At 35.0% G+C, this 17,440-nt stretch overlaps 1 protein-coding gene across 3 annotated transcripts in view; it reads right to left on the reverse strand.

Moving 5' to 3' along the window:
* Positions 1-223: 223 nt before the first annotated feature.
* Positions 224-17,440, reverse strand: part of aay (phosphoserine phosphatase) — a 46,756-nt gene continuing 29,539 nt past the window's right edge. Inside the window, exons 2-7 of one of the 3 annotated variants that reach the window (XM_067111452.1) lie at positions 10,043-10,250; positions 7,797-7,944; positions 5,512-5,646; positions 3,200-3,345; positions 2,650-2,811; positions 508-1,131 (exon numbers count right to left, since the gene is read on the reverse strand). In XM_067111452.1, coding sequence (XP_066967553.1) covers positions 1,031-1,131; positions 2,650-2,811; positions 3,200-3,345; positions 5,512-5,646; positions 7,797-7,944; positions 10,043-10,166 — 816 coding nt within the window. In that variant the 5' untranslated portion in view covers positions 10,167-10,250 and the 3' untranslated portion in view covers positions 508-1,030. Of the gene's footprint in view, positions 1,132-2,649; positions 2,812-3,199; positions 3,346-5,511; positions 5,647-7,796; positions 7,945-10,042; positions 10,251-17,440 lie in introns of all 3 variants that reach the window. The other 2 variants (XM_067111453.1, XM_067111454.1) reach the window with 2 other exon arrangements.

Genomic DNA, 17,440 nt, shown 5'->3' on the forward strand with positions numbered 1-17,440 from the left:
ACTCCTACGCTCGTTCCCCCAAATTTTAAGAGAGGGAAAACTATATTCTACAAGGATGTCACATGAAGTAACGTTTGTAAACCATTGCAGTACACAATTTCCTAAATCACAGCTTGTTAATGTAGCCTACTTTCACAACGAAAGGGCTGGAAGAAGTTACAGAGCTTAAAATGATTTTTTGCCATCGACTACAGTACATAACTAAAAATGTCCGAATGGGCAAAAAAAAAAAAAAAAAAAAAAAAAAAAATCACATGGTCTCAAAACATTACTGTCGAAACTACTACATTACACACAGCCAGTTATGAAAGGTCACTTTTACATAACATTTCTTTTGAAAATACAGCAGTCACAAAGTTACTTCTCAGTCACTTTATAAACACCACAGTAAGAATATATATATATATATATATATATATATATATATATATATATATATATATATATATATATATATATATATTATCATGAAGTTACAAACACTTATTCAAATACTACAGTTCTAGATTTTTCTTGTACATGAGAATCACTATGTAGTAATAAAGAGCAGAATCATCTTTCTGAAGAGTACAGAAACTAATACTAATCCATGAACACAACTACCACAGTCTTTTTTAGAAATAAGAACAGCGGGTCCCCTTGACTAAGACCACGCATTACGCGTCGTGGATGTAAAATATCTTAAATTAGGAAGTATCTGCTTCATTATGTGCCGTAGTAAAGCAAGGAACAGGTAACGTGTTATAACGTATGACCCTGCCAAGACACGCTTCAGACTGAGAACATATCATGGTACAAGTTCATCAGTAACTGAACATTAGTCAGACGATATTGTCGCTAACAACTCCACTTACCGGAAGACTTTTGCTGCACTTTACTGTAATTAAGTGACTAAGTTAGGAACAATGCATCAAAATCAAACAGTACGGGCACACTGGACTACTGTTCTGCATTATGATCCATACACGATGCTTGGCACAGAGATCTTCCAAACGTCGAGAACACACAAAGAGAGACCTCAACATTATCACTAATCTTCTCTTTCTAATTCATCAATAAGAGTTGCAAAATCATAAACATACCAAGTCGCAGCTTTCTGGACTGATTCCCTGACAATGTTGCCACCAAAACCTGCAAGAATTAAAAGCACAAGTGAGTTTTTATTGATTTGATGGCGAGAGGAGAATGTAATAGTTTTTACTGCTGCAGGAATCAAACAGATAATTTTTGTTATAGAGACAGAGCTACAGCCCATTTTTGAAATATAAAACAAGAGAAATGAAATAAAATTGAAGTGTAAATAACATAAACTTACAGCAAGACGCCTGTAGTGCAATTTTCCTCTTAAAATATTTCTATAGGTATTGAGGTAGAGCTTCCCTTTTGAATTTGTAGACAGTGAAAATGAATGAAATTTTATGATTTTGTCACCATTATTTCTTTCATTATTCACAGTCTCTTGATATTTTGTTGTTGATGTACAGCAAAGATCCCATTTCTTTGTCTTGAATTTACTGTGGTTCAGTTATACCAACATCTTTATCTAGATTGACGAGTTGTTGAGTAAAATCAAAGTATGGCATACTTATCAGCCTTTCCAACATTTTGAAGTTATAACTTAGTTCATTTAGAAGCTATAACCTGGTTAATTTAGAAGATATACAACCTAGTTCATTTAGAAGCTATAACTTAGTTCATTTAGAAGCTATAACTTAGTTCATTTAGAAGATATACAACCTAGTTCATTTAGAAGCTATAACTTTGTTCAATTAGAAGCAATAATCTAGTTCATTTAGAAGATATATAACTTAATTCATGTAGAAGTTATAACTTAGTTCATCTATAAGCTATAACTTAGTTCATCTATAAGCTATAGCTTAGTTCATTTAGAAGCTATAACTTCGTTCATTTTGAAGCTATAGCTTAGTTAATTTAGAATCTACAACTTAGTTCCTTTAGAAGCTACAACTTAGTTCATTTTGAAGCTATAACTTAGTTAATTTTGAAGCTATAACTTGATTAATTTAGAAGCTATAACTTAGTTCCTTTAGAAGCTATAACTTTGTTCATTTAGACACAACAACTTAGTTAATTTAGAAGCTATAACTTAGTTCATTTTGAAACTATAACTTAGTCCATTTAGAAAGTATAGCTTGGTTCATTTAGAACATGTAACTTAGCTAATTTAGAAGCTATAAATTAGCTCATTTAGAAGCTACAACTTAGTTAATTTAGAAGCTATAACATAGTTCATTTAGAAGCTATAACTTACTTCATCTATAAGCTATAACTTAGTTCCTTTAGATGCTATAACCTAGTTAATTTTGAAGCCATAACTTAGTTAATTTAGAAGCTATAACTTAGTTCCTTTAGAAGCTATAACTTATTTCCTTTAGAAGCTATAACTTAGTTCATTTAGAAGCTATAACTTAGTTCACTTAGAAGCTATAACTTAGTTCTTTTTGAAGCTATAACTTAGTCCATTTAGAAGCTATAGCTTGGTTCATTTAGAAGCTATAACTTATTTCATTTAGAAGCTATAACTTAGTTCATTTAGAAGCTACAACTTAGTTCATTTAGAGGCTGTAACTTAGTTCATTTAGAAGCTATAACTTGGTCCCTTTAGAAGCTATAACTTAGTCCATTTACCTATGAAGGCGTCCGCTGGAGGACAAGCTTCCATGTCCGTTGCTCCGTCGCCAATCATGACGACGCTGGAATATCCTCCACGCTTTTTGAGCCATGCTATCACTTCTGCCTTTCCACCCGATCTGCTCGTCAGCTGAGCTTCGTCAAATCCAGCATATTCTCCTGTTAGGTTTGAGGATGGAGATATATTACGTTATATATAAAGATATTACTGCATTTGTTGTCATTAAAGTTTGACATTTCAGAATACCCTAAACACGAACGAAAATGATTCACAAAACCGTTGCAAATTTAGTCAAGGTCCAACCTTGAATTTAGCCATGGCCTTTACATAGACTCAGACTAGTAAATCGCTTTAGAATGCTTTAGTATTTAAAGAAGGAAATGCGTGAAGATATAAACCATCATAAAAGAATTTCAGTCTGCAGGCGAAGATGTTTTTCAGTGGGATATTTAGCAATTTTAGCCATGGCCATTACGTAGACTGAGATTAGGAAATCACGTTAGAATACTTTAGTATTTAAAGAAGAGAATCCGCGAAGATACAAACCATCGTAAAAGAATTTCAGTCTGTTGGCGAAGATGTTTTCCAGTGGGATATTTAGCATCTTGGCGACGGGAGCAATCAGGGATCGAAACCCTCCAGACACCAGGTACACGTCTGTGTCGCGAGCTTGTAAAGCTGATACCAGTTTACTGAAAAAAAGAGAAGAAGAATCAGCCATTGTAATTAAAAGAACACGAATCAGCCACTGTAATTAAAAGTAGAAGAATCAGTCACTGTAATTAAGAGAAGGAGAATCAGCCACAGTAATTAAAAGATGAAGAATCAGCCACTGTAATTAAAAAATGAAGAATCAACCACGGATGGAATTTCATTATGAGTACCCAGGCACAAGAATTAAGAATATAAAGAAAATGAGATGAGCATCATCTTTACAACAGGTAGAAAACAATAATAAAATATAACGAAATAAAAACGCTACAATTATGAAAAATGTACTTAAATAAAAATGGCAATACAGTGAAGGAATTATTACGGCAACAGACAAGAGTTGCACGAAAGGCAAATCAATTGTCAGTAAGATATACCAGATTTAGCTTATAACTTTAAGGTCATCACGTGTGTATTTTGTAAGCGTAAAACTGGAGCGAGTAATACTAGTAATAATAATATCAGGAAACAGAAGCTTCAGTAGTTTTTTCCTGTGTTTATGAAAAATAGAGCAGAAGCTCCTGTAATTACCAAAAAGTCTCAGCAGGCTATGAAAAGCTCTCTCTATAGATTTTTTGTTGCGAGTTTTATTCTTCATTCCGGTGCTCATGATATTAAGAAAAAGTAATAATAAAGATAATAATAACAATAAGCTAATCAGGATGCGCAGCGTACTTTAAATTCTACATTATAACCGAAATTTCCATCTGTGTCCCAAAAACGGAAACAAAACAAATCACATACTAAAGTGGTCTCTCTCTCTCTGAAGATTCTCAAATAAATTCTACTTTTTTTCCTCTGTTCCTTTTTGTGGGATTCTCTCTCTCTCTCTCTCTCTCTCTCTCTCTCTCTCTCTCTCCTTTACACACACACACACACACACACACACACACACACACACACACATATATATATATATATATATATATATATATATATATATATATATATATATATATATATATACATACATACATACATACATACATATATATATATATATATATATATATATATATATATATATATATATATATAATTTCAAATGCAGATTCTCTAAGAAATCTAATATATAAAGCTTCTTCTCATCATTGCTACTATTACTCAACTGTGTAGCTGCAACACATACATGCACACACTTACGCACACGTGTGTGATATATATATATATATATATATATATATATATATATATATATATATATATATATATATATATATATATATATATATACAAACATATATATATATATATATATATATATATATATATATATATATATATATATATATATATATATATATATGTGTGTGTGTGTGTTTCAAATTTATGCACATATATGTGTGTAAATATATGTATATATATAAATGCTAAATCTAGGTTCTGTAAGAAATTTGTTGTATAATGTTTCTCATAATTATTTTTACCATTACTTAACTGACTAACTGAAACACAAACGCTGAACTGAAAAGAACAAGCTGCAAAGTTCGAAATGCAAATATATATATATATATATATATATATATATATATATATATATATATATATATATATATATATATATATATATATATAAGGACAAAACTAGACAAGGAATAATAAAGAATACAAGTTCTGAGAAATTCATTGCACAAACTGTCAAGAATGAAGTTGACAAGACACTGAGTTCAGACATATTTCAACTCTGGCCCCTCCCCACAAAAAAAAGGAAGGAAAAAATCCTTTGGCATTAAGAAGCTTCACGGTGTTTAGTTCTTGTCATTTAAACAGGAGCTAAAGTTTGTTCAGTGAATGGCAAGAGAGAATAAAGGCAACCATGCAGAACGTGACAGAAGTAAAGCTTTATCTCAGAAGTTTACCCACTTTGATTCTTATTTATTGTCTTATTTTACTAGAGCAATGCAGTCAAAGCCTACAAAAATGGGTTCTTTAGTTGGAGTAATGACCCTATTCCTTTACGAGCTGTAGCGACAAATCTTGTTTATAAAAACAATGCCTATCAGTAAAAATTGTGCAAATCTGCATAAATGTTAGATACATTATGCAATTCTGAGTGCATGAACACTAGAAATATTGCATCGCCTGTGCAATACTGTTGCGTTAATTTTTTTTTTATTTGAAGACTGGCTTGAAACATTCGTACTTACTCAACATCTTTGGTTAATTTGGGTGGGTTGGCTTTGATAAAACGCTGCACTGTTTCCAGATTTGGTCTTATCAGGTTCAACCTGGCGCGCAGTGCGTCTCTGAAGTCCATTCCTCCTTGCATAGCCTGTATTGTCCTGTAGAAGAAAATATAAAATCATAGGTTGTGGAACCTGGACGCTGACTAGACGTCAAGAACAGAGATCACTGGTTCTTGAAAACAGCACTGCGTAGAATAACAGGTCCCATTTACGACATAACTGAAGGTGTTGGGAGAAGAAGACACAACGAAGAAATGAGAGATTTAACCAGACAACTGATAACAACTGGCTATATAAGATCTCAGAGGATACGTTGGGCAGGACATGTGGTTAGAATGGAGGAGGGCAGAATGCCTAAGGTGGTATGGAAAGATCAACAGAAGAGAGAAGACCAGTGGGGAGAGCGAGGGTGCGGTGGAAAGATAAAGTGTCAAGAGATCTAAGAGAATTGGGAGTGGAGGATCCTGAGAATTACTGGAGAGATGCAGCTCTCAACAGGGGAACGTGGAGAGGTCTGGTGCAAGCGGCCATGGGTCACCAAGAGGCGTGAGAGCCATTGGAGTGAGTGAGTGAGCATAGTTATGTACCATTTCTGTCTTTTAATAATTCTGTTCATTTATTTACTCATTTTTTTGGGAAGAGACAAACAGGAAGGAACACATTTTTATCTCAGGTTAAATTAAGCTAAGTGGCGTGGAAGAAACACGAAATATTATCCATTTTACTTCCACTGGTGATTTGTGGTTATTGTTTTTATGAGGTGGATAAATGAGACTAGCTGAACTCTTTCCAGGGGGTGCCAAAGAACTTTAGCCTTTAAATATCGAAACCACACTCTTTCAAGGGGTGTGGTCTGAACGTTAATGGATCCTATACGAGTATACAGCGCGCGTGCGCACCTACACACCCATCTGTCTATTTGTCTATATATCTATCTGTCTATTATTATATATATATATATGTGTGTGTGTGTGTTTGTGAGTGTGTGCATGTATGTATGAGTGTGTGTACTATAAATACTTTATAGCTGCGCAAGGCCATGAAAAAGAATGAACACTAATGTATAAAAAGGGAAACAAAAGAAGTTTCAAATACATATTGTATACAAAAAAAAAATCATACTAAGAACAACAAGACAACATGAATGAGAATAAAAGGGAGAGAGGAAATAGGGGAATAGGAAACGAAAACGAAAAGCAAATAAAAAGCAAACATCAGCAAGCGAAAGGGCTGGTAAGCTGCAACCGCGGTTCAAGTTTATAAAAAAAATATATAATTTTCTTACTAAAATGGACATGTGGATTGGATAAACCAGCATAGATGAATGCCGAAAAAAATAAAAAATAAAGAGAGAAAGGAGAAATAAACACAAAGGAAAAGAACACGATAAATACCAGTCTCAAAAATTGATAGTGAAAGATAATTGTACACATATGTACAAATTATGTATGTAAAGTATATATACCTTTATTTCCAATATAATATGAATAAGGGAATGAAAAATAAATTATTCATCGGTCTGTTTTTAAAATGATGTTTCCCACTTTAGAATTCCAGCGCACATTCATCTCTTTTTCAGTTTCAAAATCAGTCGCAAGCATGTGAATTAGCAAATGACCTTCACTTTGCCCTTTTGAAATTCGTGATGTTATTCTGACAGGTGAAGACACAAGCTTCAAAAAAAAAAAAATTTTTTTCGACAAACAGGAACTGTAACACGTTTTCAACATCAGGCGTAAAAGTCGTTGAAGTTTGATAATTTAATAAATCATATTTGCAAATTTGTGTAAATGAAAAGTGGACATATAACGAAGAAAATGGTTCACACATCACCAACAGTTGAAATATGCAAATTGACGTAAATGAAAAGACTGGATCTATAAAGAAGAAAGTAGATTAATCATAGAGAAAGCGTCAGTAGAGCATCCTGCACTCTGAATAATAATGCATAATGCAAATTGGTGTGAATGAAAAAAAATGGATACATAAATGGTTCATACATCACCAACAGCTGAAATATGCGAATTGAGGTAAATGAAAAGATTAGATCTAGAGAGAAGAAACCACTGTAGCTTAAGCGCTGTGTTTCCATTTGTCAAAATACCAACACAAATTTTAAAAGGGCGAAGTGAAGATCATTTGCTAATACAGATGCATGTGACGGATTTTGAAACTGAAATAGAAGTGAATACAAGTTGGAATTCTAAAGTGGGAACTTTAGAATTCCTGCGCTCTGGATGACTTACAATTTCTTGACCTCCTCGGCTTTGCCACAGAATTTGGCTAGCTGGTCCAGCCCCTCGTCGGTGATGACGGTGGAATCGACATCGAAACAGACGGCGTCGGCGGATCGCCATATCTCCCGGCTCTCCTGCAGCGTCGGGAGGCTGTATCCTGAGAGGGGAGAGGAACAGAAGAGGGTAAGAAACTGAAACAGATCTAGATCAAAAGATCTAAGCACAAAAAGGTATATATATATATATATATATATATATATATATATATATATATATATATATATATATATATATATATATATATATATATATATATATACCTAAACAATTGTTTCATATTTATTAATACTGAGACATACACACATATTCACACATGTACACACATATTCAAGCAAACACACACACACATACATATATACATAATCATTAACAGCCGTTTTTTCCTAATGATCACGAGTGTGTGTATATATATATATATATATATATATATATATATATATATATATATATATATATATATATATATATATATATGCTTAAAATTGCACAGTAGATGCACGTGACTTCAGTATATAAGCGAATATTTATAAATATATATATATATATATATATATATATATATATATATATATATATATATATATATATAAACGAATACCAAAGGAAAATATATATATCGCATTCTAAGATTACATTCTAAGCCTTCACTCAGCTTTGCTTTACAACTTACTCTAAGCCTGCTCTACTGAGCATTAACAACGAAGCCTTCCCAGCATCATTCACAGTATAAGCTGCTTAGAAGCAAATATGTTAGCGCAAACGTCGCAGGAAATGTTGATCCCACGAAACTATTTGCGTACGGAAGTGACCCTTGAATAATGACGGGATGAATCAAGCATAATTGAAGGCTGATGTGTTCTTTAAATACTTCGGTGGTTTTTGCAAACGTTCTTTCCCATGGGCATTTTCTCTTTTTTTTGTTTTATGTCGTCGTTTCGTCCCTGTTTTGACGAATTGGCCTATCGCATTTTGTTTTTAAGTTTTTGAGTTTTCCAGTTAAAGTGTCTCAGTATTTTGTACTCTGTGAACATTGCAAAATTTTAGATGTCTGCGTTGCCACATTTTCCAACAAAAATTCCTCAAAGGATGAGCTAATTAGAAGCTGTGAATGGTATCATTATTTTCGAAGCCTATTTTCTCAGAATAAGGAAAAAATGGCTTACGCCAGTTCGTCAAACTAGGGACGATTTATCTTCTTTCCGACGTTTATGAACTTTGGGGTACTATGAGAATATCAGCAGAATCTCAATGTAACCGATATGTCCACGTAGGTGGATAATAATATTAGCATCGTAGAGTCTAAACGTCAGTCGAAAGCTCACAAGATCGACAACACTTTTAAAGTTGTAAAACGCTTTAAAGGAAAACACTAACTTCTACAAGTAATTCTTCACGTTTAAATCATTTCATCGTTCGTGCAACCGAAAGAAATCGAGAAGAAACTGTCGATAAAAGAAACAACGTTTTTTAAAGATCCTTCACTATTCACGACTGTTTTGCTTCTAAGTCAAACACTGTCACTGCCGGCTTTAAACAAGCGAGCAGGAATACCGAAAAGAAAGTAAACATCTTATAGAGTAGTAACACCTTGGGCACTAAGGTTTCATTCTCTTGCATTAATGACGATGGTTTAGAGAGAAAGGAAAGCAATTTAATTTAGTTTTTATTTGTATTTTAACTATAAGGGACCTTCATAAATTTCACTAACTCTTCCTTATAAATAAGATGCCTTTAATATTCAACAATCACCAGGTTATTGTTTATGAATACCGTTCACCCCCAGCTTCCAAAATTAGCTGGATTTTACACATTAACAAAAGTATTGCTGCTCTAGTTAATCATCCGAAAAATTACTTAAAGGACATTTCTACATGGCGCAATTTAATGTATATATGTATGTATTTATACGTATATATATATATATATATATATATATATATATATATATATATATATATATATATATATATATATATATATACATACACATATATAATCTTGACAAGTTGTGTACAAGTATTGCGAGAACTCATCCTAAATACGTGCCAAACACCCTAGTAACCCAGGTCGATAAAGAGAGTAGTCAGTTTTTGAGAGAGAGAGAGAGAGAGAGAGAGAGAGAGAGAGAGAGAGAGAGAGAGAGAGAGAGGTCTTTGAATAAGGTCAATAGGAACATCTCTGACGAACTCCCTTACCTGTCTCACAGGTCCCGAAGGGGGAGGACTTGGATAATGTGGCCGTTAGAGGCAGGGACTTGAAAGGATCGCAGATGACGAGGGACTTCTTCCACCGCAGAAAGATTACGCTACGCCCCAACATGATACTAAATTTATTCGGGCTACACAAAGAGACGTCTCAGTCAATTCGTTCTTTGGTGGAGGAGGAGGAGGATCTTGCTCGTGCCTATTTTCATCAGCATCGAATTCATTGCAAAAGGAAACAATCATGAAAATAATGATAGTCCAAATCATTATGAAAAATGAAAAGTAACAAAATGAAAAACAAATTCTATGGCTGGCAAATGTTAACAAAATGAGAATACTTCTTACTAAATATACTTTTGATAATCTTCTAAAATATATATAAGTATCCTTATAATAAACAGTGCAGGCTAATTAAATAAAAAAAAGGCAGGCATTTCTGTACAAGCTTACGGAGCAGGAGCCCCAAAAACTCAGCTTATGGAAAGTTGTGTATTTTCTTTTCTGAAAGCCCGCAGTCAAGGGGTTCACACCTCAGTTATCACCCTGGCAACAAGGAATGGCATGAATCTCTCTCTCTCTCTCTCTCTCTCTCTCTCTCTCTCTCTCTCTCTCTCTCTCTCTCTCCTCTTCTCGTCAAAAGAATGAGCCAAGTATTCGGGAATTTCTTTATGCAGCCTGATGAGGAAGTGTCTTTACAGGTGCAGCCTCCGTAAAACGAGTCAACCACACAACCCCGGAAGTCCCTGTGCAACAGAATGAATGCTTATGGCACATCGTCATGTAGATTTATTCCCAAAAAGACCCCCATGAAACGGGCCACCCGTGTTCTGAATCCAAAGCCGGGTGGTCAACAGCCCAGCAACAAACAAACAGACGCGACGAGCGACTTCCTCTCCAAATCTGTCCAAGGTGAAAGGAATCAACTCGCCTCGGCTGTGCATGACCGGTGCATGCTACAGGAACTCGGGCGTAGGCTGGGGACTAGGGAGGGTTGTGCGTGTTACAGGGATTAGCATTCAAATGCTAAATTGATTTGGTTAAATATAAGAAAGAGATGGGTCACGCTGGAGCATGTTACAGGGTATTCAAAAGATTGCATCAAGAGAGAGAGAGAGAGAGAGAGAGAGAGAGAGAGAGAGAGAGAGAGAGATTTATGTCCTGTTGCTGAAGGTGCAACAGTAAAATTTCATGTTAATATTTTACAATATATTCCTGTACGTTTACAGTGAACAATTGGCCTACAGCATCATTAATAAGCGAAGCAGCGAACGTATCTTCTAACTTTACTTTCTATTTTACTTTAACAGACCACTCCCTTGTTGTTATCATTTTAATTCTACCAGTCTTCAACTGGATGATGTCCCCTTTATTAATATAACTGAACATTTCGTTATATCTCTAACGGTGTTACTATAGACGGACAGAATACGTTTCTTTTGTTGAGTAAAAGTCATTTGATTAAAGAATACGACTGCAAAGTCCATTTACTAAATAAAACCTTTTTGTATAACTGAGTGCCATATTCGTGATTTTTCATGAATGATGAAGCGTAACTAAAAGAGTGAAAACTGCGTTAATGAAAGGAATGAATTCTGGCAATATACAGTGACCGTTTTCATGAGGAAATTTTTTGTGAAAAATGATACAAACGAATAGTCAGGTCATACTACAAAAAAGCAGGAAATGTCGAATAATCACTGAACTGGTTTAATGTACATGTGGAAATGTAGAAGGTGGATTGCTCCATATTTCTGTCCTTGTTTGAAAGATTTTGTTTTTTACTCTGGCAATTTTGAAAGAAAAATTAATATAAAAATCATGGAGGCAATCACGACTTGCTCTTCTTCCTATCTCTTTAAGTGTCAATTGTCTCTCTCTCTCTCTCTCTCTCTCTCTTCTCACCAAGCTCACGCCCACTCCTTGTCGTAATTTGTCAGCAAGGACGCAGACTGTTATTAAAATTAATACCCTGCCACTTCATACACGAGATTGTAACATTTCACAACCATGTTTTAGTTCACGAGTTTTCCATTTCCTGATACTTCTTGAGACTTTACCTCAAAACGTGAGTGTTTTGCCTTTCCTAGAGTTAAATTTGTAGCTTGTTCCTTGTGTCTTTACTACTCAGAACTAGATATCACTGACGTATAATTCCACTTGCACACATACTCAGAGAGAGAGAGAGAGAGAGAGAGAGAGAGAGAGAGAGAGAGAGAGAGAGAGAGAGAGAGAGAGAGAGATCGAATAGTCATAGCCCTTGGTTAGTGTAATGGCCTATCAGCATATTATTTTTATGACAATATTTCAAGACAGATTTATCATTTTGTATCATCGAGAATAACGCTTTTAATTGGCTTTTTGTTTTAAGATGTAATATATTTCCTTAGAGAATTAATTATGAGAGAGAGAGAGAGAGAGAGAGAGAGAGGAGCATAGCATAAGCAAGACAAGAGAGTATTTGATGTTGGGCTCTCATTTCTTATCTGACCTGCCTTTTTTCCTACTTTTGTAAAGAAGATCAAGGTGCAAACAAACCAGACACTCTGGGAAGTGTTGCTTGAAAGTTCGCTAGCTAGAATTCATCTGACAAACCAGATTCCTGAATTTCACCTCCCAATGAGTCTGGCTTATTGGCACCTCGGTTTTCCTTACAGCATTAGGAGGGAAGGAGGGGTCAGAAATGAAATCTGGATTCAACAACAAATGCTTTCTTCTCCTACTAATATTACGCATCTTAATCTTCTTCTTCTTCTAAAGACTTAACACCCTCCAAATTTATCGACACTTAAGCTTAAAGCACTGTAAATTTATCAACACTTTCGCTTTCATCTTAAGGACACGTGATATCTAATTGGCAACTCATACCCACTGATTAAAGAACCCCATTCTCTTAAAATCTCTTCTCATACTGGTTCATATATAATCGGCGAACTTTGACGCATCGAACTACAAAGAAATATCAACAATATTTAGCAAATCTATCGTAAAATATAGTTACGAATTGTCAGTTTACTTTTGTACATTTTCTAACAGATTTGTTGCAAGTTTTAAGAAAGTTATCCGTCCTTCTGAGTACATTCCTTCACACAATTTTCACAAAAAAATGAAACGTGTCGTGTCTCCTGTTGAATTTGTTACACAATTTTGTAATAATGCTCTGGATGCTGACATTTAAATATCACTAATATGCAACTGTCTTTAGGAGAAAGGGCACAAAACTATGGTAAATATTTTGATTCATTATATTATTCGTCAAATAGACAGCGTATCTGAGATATGTAGGCTACAGATTTTGACAAACTTAGTTATTATCATGCGCTCTTTTCAACTATAAATAATTCCAATAAATAAATGGATATGTAACAATGAGAATGGAGGACGAATAACAAATTTCAAAGCGACTGCAGTACGAGAAGGACGAACACAACAAAAAAGGAATAAACACAGAAATAGGCAACCAGCCTGACAGAGAGACGAACAAATGAGCGAATAAACGAACAGAGACACAAGTAAAAGGTAAAACAAAGAAATCGTCACAAATTCGCCCATAGTTTGACGAAATGGCGTAAGTAAATTTTTCCCCTTTCTGAGAAAATAGGCTTCAAAGGTTTTGAAATTATTCAGAGCTTCTAATTAACTCATCTTTTGTGGAAATTTGGTTGGAAAATCTGACAACGCAGACAGGTGAAATTTTGATATGTTAGAGCCTATCAAAAACTAAGACACGCTGACTGGAAAACTCAAAAACATAAAAAAAAAAAACTGGGGATACTTCAGTTCGTCAAAAAACGGGCGAATTGTCCCCACCAACCATGAAATAGAGAATGAAGAGACAGAGAGGAATCGAGAGCAACGTTGCTTAATGAATACAAAAAAAAAAAAAAGCAGAACATCAGTCGCCGAATAAAAGCGTAGCAGTAAGGCTTGCGAGAAACGACCTCAGCGCAAAATTGATTTACCGCTCTGGATGCCAGGCAGAAAGACGCATACTGTGAGATTATTATTATAGTGCCTGAACTGCCGAGCAGAACTGTTCACTGGTCTGAACTGCACCGAGACTAGAATCGGCGTCCCCTAACAGTGAATTAGAGCGCCCTAGTAACTGGTTCGAATAGGCTATGTGAAAAGCGAAATAGATGAAGCATACGTTTATTAACCAGTAGAAAACGAATATTTCAATTTCCAAAAACAAAAAAATGAAGATATTGTGTGTAGGTGGATCATTCATTATTTGAAATTAAAAATAATATTACCATGTCACGAAAAAGGGTGTAATTTTATGCGTGCAAATGAACTCTTTCTTGGGCATAATGAATTGTGATCGTATCATCCAACCCGTATATTTATTAAGTATTCTAAATTTGAAAACTTGATTTTACATATAGGTGGGTGTCGGTATGTGTGGGTTTATTTTTTTACATATATAGGTGGGTGTCCATATGCGTGGGTGTATTTTTTACATATATAGGTGGGTGTCCACGTGTGGGTGTATTTTTTACATATAAAGGTGGGTGTCCATATGTGTGGGTGTATTTTTGTACATATATATAGTGGGTGTCAACGTATGTGGGTGTATTTTTCACATATATAGGTGGGTGTCCATATGTGTGGGTGCATTTTTACATATATAGGTGGGTGTCCATATGCATATATGGGTGTATTTTTTTACATATATAGGTGGGTGTCCACATGTGTGGGTGTATTTTTTTACATATATAGTGGGTGTATTTTTATTTTTCATATATAGGTGGGTGGGTGTCCATATGTGGGTGTATTTTTATTTTTCATATATAGGTGGGTGTCCACATGTGTGGGTGTATTTTTACATATAAAGGTGGGTGTCCATATGTGTGGGTGTATTTTTACATATATATGGTGGGTGTCAACATATATGTGTGGGTGTGTATTTTCACATATATAGGTGGGTGTCCATATGTGTGGGTGTATTTTTACATATATAGGTGGGTGTCCATATGTGTGGGTGTATTTTTACATATATAGGTGGGTGTCAACGTGTGTGGGTGCATTTTTTACATATATAGTGTATTTTTCACATATATAGGTGGGTGTCCATATGTGTGGGTGTATTTTTACATATATAGGTGGGTGTCCATATGTGTGGGTGTATTTTTACATATATAGGTGGGTGTCAACGTGTGGGTGGGTGTATTTTCACATATTTTTACATATATAGGTGGGTGTCCATATGTGTGGGTGTATTTTTTTACATATACATATATAGGTGGGTTTCATAGGTGGGTGTTTTTTACATATGTGTGGGTGTATTTTTACATATATAGGTGGGTGTCAACGTAGGTGGGTGTATTTTTATTTTTCATATGTGTGGGTGTATTTTTACATATATAGGTGGGTGTCCATATGTGTGGGTGTATTTTCACATATATAGGTGGGTGTCCATATGTGTGGGTGTATTTTTACATATATAGGTGGGTGTCCATATGTGTGGGTGTATTTTTACATATATAGGTGGGTGTCAACGTGTGTGGGTGTATTTTTACATATAGGTGTATTTTTATTTTCACATATATAGGTGGGTGTCCATATGTGTGGGTGCATTTTTTACATATATAGGTGGGTGTCCATATGCGTGGGTGTATTTTTTACATATATAGGTGGGTGTCCACATGTGTGGGTGTATTTTTTACATATATAGGTGGGTGTCCACATGCGTGGGTGTATTTTTTACATATATAGGTGGGTGTCCATATGTGTGGGTGTATTTTTACATATATATAGGTGGGTGTCAACGTGTGTGGGTGTATTTTTCACATATATAGGTGGGTGTCCATATGTGTGGTGTATTTTTACATATATAGGTGGGTGTCCATATGTGTGGGTGTATTTTTACATATATAGGTGGGTGTCAACGTGTGTGGGTGTATTTTTACATACATATATAGGTGGGTGTCAACGTGTGTGGGTGTATTTTTCACATATATAGGTGGGTGTCCATATGTGTGGGTGTATTTTTTACATATATAGGTGGGTGTCCATATGTGTGGGTGTATTTTTACATATATAGGTGGGTGTCCATATGTGTGGGTGTATTTTTACATATATAGGTGGGTGTCCATATGTGTGGGTGTATTTTTACATATATAGGTGGGTTTCCATATGTGTGGGTGTATTTTTTACATATATAGGTGGGTGTCCATATGTGTGGGTGTATTTTTTACATATATAGGTGGGTGTCCATATGTGTGGGTGTATTTTTTACATATATAGGTGGGTGTCCATATGTGTGGGTGTATTTTTTACATATATAGGTGGGTGTCCATATGTGTGGGTGTATTTTTTACATATATAGGTGGGTTTCCATATGTGTGGGTGTATTTTTACATATATAGGTGGGTGTCAACGTGTGTGGGTGTATTTTTACATATATAGGTGGGTGTCCATATGTGTGGGTGTATTTTTACATATATAGGTGGGTGTCCATATGTGTGGGTGTATTTTTACATATATAGGTGGGTGTCAACGTGTGTGGGTGTATTTTTACATATATAGGTGGGTTTCCATATGTGTGGGTGTATTTTTACATATATAGGTGGGTGTCAACGTGTGTGGGTGTATTTTTCACATATATAGGTGGGTGTCCATATGTGTGGTGTATTTTTACATATATAGGTGGGTGTCCATATGTGTGGGTGTATTTTTACATATATAGGTGGGTGTCCATATGTGTGGGTGTATTTTTACATATATAGGTGGGTGTCCATATGTGTGGGTGTATTTTTACATATATAGGTGGGTTTCCATATGTGTGGGTGTATTTTTACATATATAGGTGGGTGTCAACGTGTGTGGGTGTATTTTTTACATATATAGGTGGGTGTCCATATGTGTGGGTGTATTTTTTACATATATAGGTGGGTGTCAACGTGTGTGGGTGTATTTTTCACATATATAGGTGGGTGTCCATATGTGTGGGTGTATTTTTTACATATATAGGTGGGTTTCCATATGTGTGGGTGTATTTTTACATATATAGGTGGGTGTCAACGTGTGTGGGTGTATTTTTCACATATATAGGTGGGTGTCCATATGTGTGGGTGCATTTTTTACATATATAGGTGGGTGTCCATATGCGTGGGTGTATTTTTTACATATATAGGTGGGTGTCCACATGCGTGGGTGTATTTTTTACATATATAGGTGGGTGTCCACATGCGTGGGTGTATTTTTTACATATATAGGTGGGTGTCCATATGTGTGGGTGTATTTTTTACATATATAGGTGGGTGTCAACGTGTGTGGGTGTATTTTTCACATATATAGGTGGGTGTCCATATGTGTGGGTGTATTTTTTACATATATAGGTGGGTGTCCATATGTGTGGGTGTATTTTTACATATATGGGTGTCCATA

The sequence above is a fragment of the Macrobrachium rosenbergii genome, chromosome 11 (assembly GCF_040412425.1).
Source record: "Macrobrachium rosenbergii isolate ZJJX-2024 chromosome 11, ASM4041242v1, whole genome shotgun sequence".
NCBI lineage: Eukaryota > Metazoa > Arthropoda > Malacostraca > Decapoda > Palaemonidae > Macrobrachium > Macrobrachium rosenbergii.